Source organism: Mustela erminea, chromosome 1, assembly GCF_009829155.1.
Source record: "Mustela erminea isolate mMusErm1 chromosome 1, mMusErm1.Pri, whole genome shotgun sequence".
Taxonomy (NCBI): domain Eukaryota; kingdom Metazoa; phylum Chordata; class Mammalia; order Carnivora; family Mustelidae; genus Mustela; species Mustela erminea.
The window spans coordinates 91,813,528-91,819,527 of record NC_045614.1 but is presented as its reverse complement, the minus strand read 5'-3'; the positions used below and the strand labels follow the sequence as shown (position 1 = coordinate 91,819,527).

General features: G+C 53.7%; 1 protein-coding gene across 1 annotated transcript in view; it reads left to right on the top strand.

The window, feature by feature from the left end:
• The first annotated feature begins 878 nt into the window (after positions 1–878).
• SLCO2A1 (solute carrier organic anion transporter family member 2A1) overlaps positions 879–6,000 on the top strand; it is a 78,454-nt gene continuing 73,332 nt past the window's right edge. Inside the window, exon 1 of the mRNA XM_032333481.1 lies at positions 879–1,200. Coding sequence (XP_032189372.1) covers positions 1,105–1,200 — 96 coding nt within the window. The 5' untranslated portion in view covers positions 879–1,104. The remainder of the gene's footprint in view (positions 1,201–6,000) is intronic.

The following is a 6,000-nucleotide window of genomic DNA, read 5'->3' as shown; positions in this document are numbered from 1 at the left end:
CTCTTAAAAAGCCTCACCTTCTTTCTCTTTTCTGCAGTAGAAATCCTAGTGGAAAAAATCTTGGGGGGAAAAAAAATAAAGCTGCTGTTCTATTCCAACCCCAGGGAAGGAGGTCAGTAGGGTGCGTCTCTTATGTCCACGGGGGACCCTCTCTCCTGGCCTCAATATTTCAGGCCAGACCCAGCCATGCTGACACTTGACAGCGCCTGCAGTTTACCTTGGCTCAGGTCCAGATAGTTCGGGCCCTGCCCGGGGCGGCCCCCTCTCCAGCGCAAAGAGCAGTTTAAATATAAATCAGTCCCCGACACAAACAGCTTCAACGAGTCTCGGAGCCATCACCGGAACTGTGAGCCCAGGTTTTCAGCGAGTGCAAACACGCAGAGACCCGCTCCGTAAATCTCCCTGAGCGCGTCGGGAGGGGCGCCGCGGCACCCCTCTCCTTGAAAATTCGGCTCCCCGTCAAGCCCCCTAGCTCCCGTTGGCCCCTCCGGCGCCTCTCGGTTCTCCTCCTGCCTCTCCTGGCCCCGAAGCCCTGCCAACCTCTCCTCGGGTCCGCTCTAGTCGCCAGCCGGCCGGTCCCCGCTGAGCCCCCCGCCCGCCCCTCCAGTCCTCCGGGCTCCTCCACCCTCCTGCAGGCTCCTGCCCCCGCCCCCAGCCCCCTCCTCGGGGCCCAACTTCCCCCGGCGCCCAGCAGGCGGGACCTTCTCAGGGGCGGTCAAGCCTCGCAGGTCCCAGGCGGGCTCCGGGAGCACAGACGACCCCGGGCGTGGAGCGAGGTCACGCGCCGTGAGCCGCGGCGTCACACCTGTCTGAGGGGGCGGCCGCGGCGGGGGCGGGGCGGGGGCTCGCAGCGCCTTAGACGGCAGCCGAGGAGAGGGAGGAGGGAGAGTTCGTTTCATCATCGGCGACGGCGGCGGCCACTTATAAAACTTCTGGGCGCGCACTCGCTCGCGCAGTCTCCGCGCTGCAAGCCTCCTCCGGCGGCCGCGGCCACTCTCACCAGCCACCCGCGCGGCAGCCCCAACCCGAAGCGCCCGGATCCTGCCCGCCCCGCCGCCCGCCCGGGCCCTGCAGCCGCCGTCCCGCCCCGCCGGGGCCGCCACCATGGGGTTCTGGCCGGAGCCCGGCGCGCGCCAGGGCAGCGACGCCTCTTCGGGCCGAACCGGCCGCTGTTCCCGCTCGGTCTTCAGCAACATTAAGGTGAGCGGAGAACTCGCGGCCGTCGGCGCCCGAGCCGCGGCGGGCTCACCTCCGGCGGGCGGCGGCGTCCGTGCTGCGGAGCCCGAGGGGGACGCCGAGGCGCCGGGGCTTCCCCTCAGCACTCCGTGACGCGGCCAGGGACGCATCCCCCGGGCCCGCGGCGGGTGAGGGGGGCCCGCACGGAAGAGCTTGCGCTGGGCGGGTGTGTGCGTGTGCTTGTCTCCGTGTGTGTGCGCGCGCTCCCACACCCTCATCGGGGCAAGAAGCGGGACGATGACCGTACCTGCCTGTTGGTTGGATTCTTCTCAGTTGGCAACTGTCCTGCTCTTCGACTGAAACAGAACTCGCGGGGTACTTTTTCGGTCTCCGGCGGGCAATGAACTTCGGAAAGGGGTGGTTGAGGTGCCGGGAAAATGACAGGCTGTGTGGTTCCTCGGAGCTGGAGCTCAGAGCCTAACTCATCTTGGGGTGGGTGGCGGAAGGGCTGTTCTTCCCTAAAAGCAGCAGTGTCCCTGGCTCCTCGGCTACCTCTCTGCGCCGCTGCCTGCAAAGTTCAGAATTCCCCCCCGGGGGCTTGGCAACCAACGCTGCGTGCTTACTGGTCTGGAAATGGCCCCAGGGAGGCAGCAGGCCCTCGCAGTACGTTCAGTAACAGGGAGCAGGTGCTTCTCTCTTGGCAAGGTATTGGGAATGGGTGAAGATGGGGTGTAGGTGGCCGACTGGCGAGGACTCTTTCTCCCGCAGGGGGTTGGGGAATGCTTGCACTTCCTCCCGCGCTCCAGGGGGACCTAGAATAATTGAATCCACACTCAGGCTCTTTGGCTGATTGTGCCTGGGCAGAAACAACCGCGAAATGCACCTCCTGGGAGGGTAGAGGGGCTATGGTGAGGACTGCAGAACCCACATGAAGACTTCCCCCACCCCCTACCCCCGCCCCGCGGGTGGGGAGGGAGAGGAATGGTCCTGAGAGGTTCTTTCCAGCAATCATACAGTCAGATGGGGCTAGGTAGCCTCCAGTGGTGCAATTAAAGGCGGAATGGGAAGAGGTGTCCCTGTGGACTGATTATTTGAGTGTTCAACAGAAAGGGATCTGGAGGTTACAGTGAATCCCAACTATATACTTACTCATATTGTTAGCAGTGGAGCTGGGATCCCCACTCCTGCTTCTGCCCTGTCTCTACACCACAATAAATAAAGGCTGAGTTGATTCCATGGTTGGGTGTCAATAAGACACAGAAATTTTGAGATCGTTTCAGATAACCCTCAAATTGCCTCACCTTTGGCCAGACCTGGATGAGAACACTGTGTGCAGTTTTGGTCCCACCATTCAAAAGAGACTTGGAGAAGTTTCAGCAGAGAACTGTAGAAAATTTGGTGTTTATAAATTAGGGATTGGGAGGAAAGGGTGGGAGCAACATCTGGGTGGTCCGAAAAGAAAGAGGCCCTGGAGAGAATCAGGGTGGGGGCACCTCTCCCTATTTCACCAACAAGGGGAAGAGGGGTAGCTTGCCCCAGAACAGTTTTCTGACAGGGAAGGTCACCCGCAATGAGACTGATCCATTTAGACCTGCCCTGAGTCCCAAAAATAAGTTTATGGCAGCAGTGCCTTTGAAGATCTGTAAAAATGAGATAATTTTTCATGTGTTGATGATTTAACCACACGTGCCTGAGGCCTGGACCCAGGCCAGTGGGCCTCTGAAAGGTTCATACCAGTTAAGAGTTTTTCTTAATTCCAAAAATCAGATCCTCTTAATTTTTATCTCCATTGATCCATAGTAACTCTGAAACCAAAGTTTAGAGAGACTTCAATTAGCTTCTATTAGTCAACCTGAAATCAGGTACAGTTTGGATATCTCAAGGCAAATCTGGGGCCTGGGATTCCATTAGTTAAACTCAAGTAAGCCTTTTCTTCCAGAGGACAGTAATAATTGTCTGGGGAATTGCAATTTCCTGGGAGATTCCCTCCTCCCAATGAGAGGTTGGGTGACTGCCCTGCACGCTCTCTCACTGGTGGATGGACTGTGTGTGTCTTGTGAACATGTGTGACATGGGGGCTAACAGGGGACACCCAACCTAAGGACCCATCATTTCCTGGGTTCCTCAGTACTGGGGCAGACTAAATGATTGGCTTTGTGACATTCCTGCAAAACCCTACAGACCATATGGTTTAGGGGGAAGGGGATGAGGCCAGGAGACGTAGGTCCAAGATGTAGATCCAACCTCTTACTAACACATGGGGGGCATTTCTCACCTTTCCTGGGCAGCAAAATCCTTATGGTAAAACAACAACCACAAAAAAAAAAAAAAAAAAAAAAAAAAAAAACCAACAACAACCAAAAACAGGTGCTGAGAATGATCCCCACCTCATGGGGGCTCCTTAAGGATTATGTGGGATGAGGCATAGGAAATGGGTCCTGTAAATCATGCAGGACTCTCCAGGATTGACATCAGTAAGATGCCAGTTCTTGCCTCAACAAACAGGATGCACGTTTAAACACCATTTAGGATCTGTTGTTCCACCAATTATACCTCACATGGAGCATAGTTAATAGTTAAGAGAAACCACAGTTAATGTCCAAAATAGATGTAATTGTAGCTCACCCTAATGGAGCTATCTGGAAGTACCAAGAACTTTGGATGTAGTCCACCCATGATTAATCCCCATTACAACTTTATCTAGTGGATACTATTACTGTCCCCATTAATGATGAGGAAACCAAGGCTTAGTGAGGTGTGGACACACAACCAGAAAGGGGTGGAGTGTGGAGGAACTAGATATGTGAGACCCCAGGGTCAGAGACTAACCGCCATGCACCCTGCCCTCAGCACCACGCAGCGCTGCTCAGTTTTGGTTGAGCACATGGGGATCCTGGAGGTATGTTTGTTCTAAGGGGTCAGTGCTTTCTTCAGGCCCTGCTGACACACACGAATCCCAGCTATGAGCAGGGGTCGCGGTTCATGGCTACAGGATGGATGTCTCCGGTCAGTAATGGGCTCGTCATATCTTTTCACTCTTCACAACTCTCCCCTAAAGGGCCTGGTGACTCTCACTTAGGGGGTGAAGTTTTTGTACTCTCTCCTGTAGGAGTAAATACAATTGTATTTATTCTGGAGACAGTCCGTATTGCCTCTGGCTACAGGATTCTTAAGAAGTATACCTCCTCCCTAGTCATTGTCAGAGAGAGCAGTTCAACCTCCAGAACTCTAAATTAAAAACAGGTTTATTCAGCGATGATGGGGGTAGGGGTGAGGAGGAAGGAGAGAGCTTTTGTGGTTACCGGGTCCTGGCAGCCTCAAAGAGATCTGTTTCTTCTTAAAATGAACTTGGAGGGGCCCAACGGAGGTTATCTTACAAAAGGGGTAGACCATTGGTAATTGCTGCCCAAATTTCAGGAACTCCCACACCTCAGGCCCCTGCGTAGGGAAATAGTGTATATCCAGTCAGGGAGGGAGAATCCAGTGGGGATGGAGGGTGGGGATGCACAGTGGGGACGAAAGGGATAGACAGATCTCACAGCATGGCCTGAATGGCCCAGTGACCTGGGAGGGAGGCCCCCAAATGAAGGAGAGGTACTTTATCCTGGCCTGTGTCTGTAACTTCCTAAGGCCTCTGACCCCCAAATGTGGGGAGACAGCTTAGTCTTAACTTCTTAGGCTTAACCACTTGGTTTCCAGGGAAAGTGTTATATGCCACCAACCTGACTGTTTATGCCTGGGGAAAACACTCTCAAGAGAATCCCTTGGCCAAAGAATTCCTTAACTGACTCCCTGGATTAAGAGGTGCCCACTCCTCCTGCCCTGGGGCTGGTGGGTATATCTCTGATGTTGAGGACACCATTTATTTATCCCCTGGTAGGGCCTCGCTTGCCCTGGTTATATGAGGGGAGAACAGTGGGAACTGGTTGGGTGGGGGTCACGGGTCACTCCGACCCTTTTCTCCTGGGATGATACTCAGGGCCTTACTCCTGGTAATGAATTGGGACCTATACCGCCACAGAACAAAGGGAAGAGTGATTTATGCCTCACAATATGGATCACTTATCTTATCTCTTTCTGATCATTCTCTTTTGTCTGTGACTTTTTTCCCCATTCTAGGAGACGAAGATATGATGTTGGGATGTTGGGTTGGAAGCATGGCTTTCCCTCACTTTCTTTTGTTCTATTTATGGAATGCAGAGGAACGTAGGTGGTCCCCAATGCAGACATCATCCCTCCTTGTTCTCCCTCTTCCCACCCCTGCTTGGTTTTATCCTGTCAGTGGGTTTAGCCTCCTCCAGCCCTTGCTTCACCCCACTTTCTGCCTGTGGAGGCACTGGCCTGCAGAAAGCTCCAGTTATGTGCCAAAGCTGGAGAGCTGGGCATGGTGAAGCTAAGAGGAAGCTTGGGACACTCCCGGGCAGTGGCCCCCATTTTATATCATAAGTTCATGACCGTGTACTTGGGCATTGCACTCTCAGTATCTGTTCACAAGGACATAAAGAAATAGCTATGTGAATTTACACTTGTCTGTACCCACAGGACCAGCACAGATGGGTTGTCACCCGGGTCCTTGGGGGCTCCTTTTGAGGGACCATAGGAAAAAGTTGAGTTCTTAGTACAGACAAAGCCTGATTTATTTTGAGTTTTTTTTTAAAAAAACCTTTTTATTTTGAAACAACCATCTATTCCTAGGAAAAATAGTGCAGAGAGGTGCTGTGTACCCTTCACCCAGTTTCTCCCAGTGGCTCTGTCTTAATTCTGCACAATAGTACCAAAAGTAGGGAATGGACATTAATAGAACGTGTGTGTGTAGTTCCATGC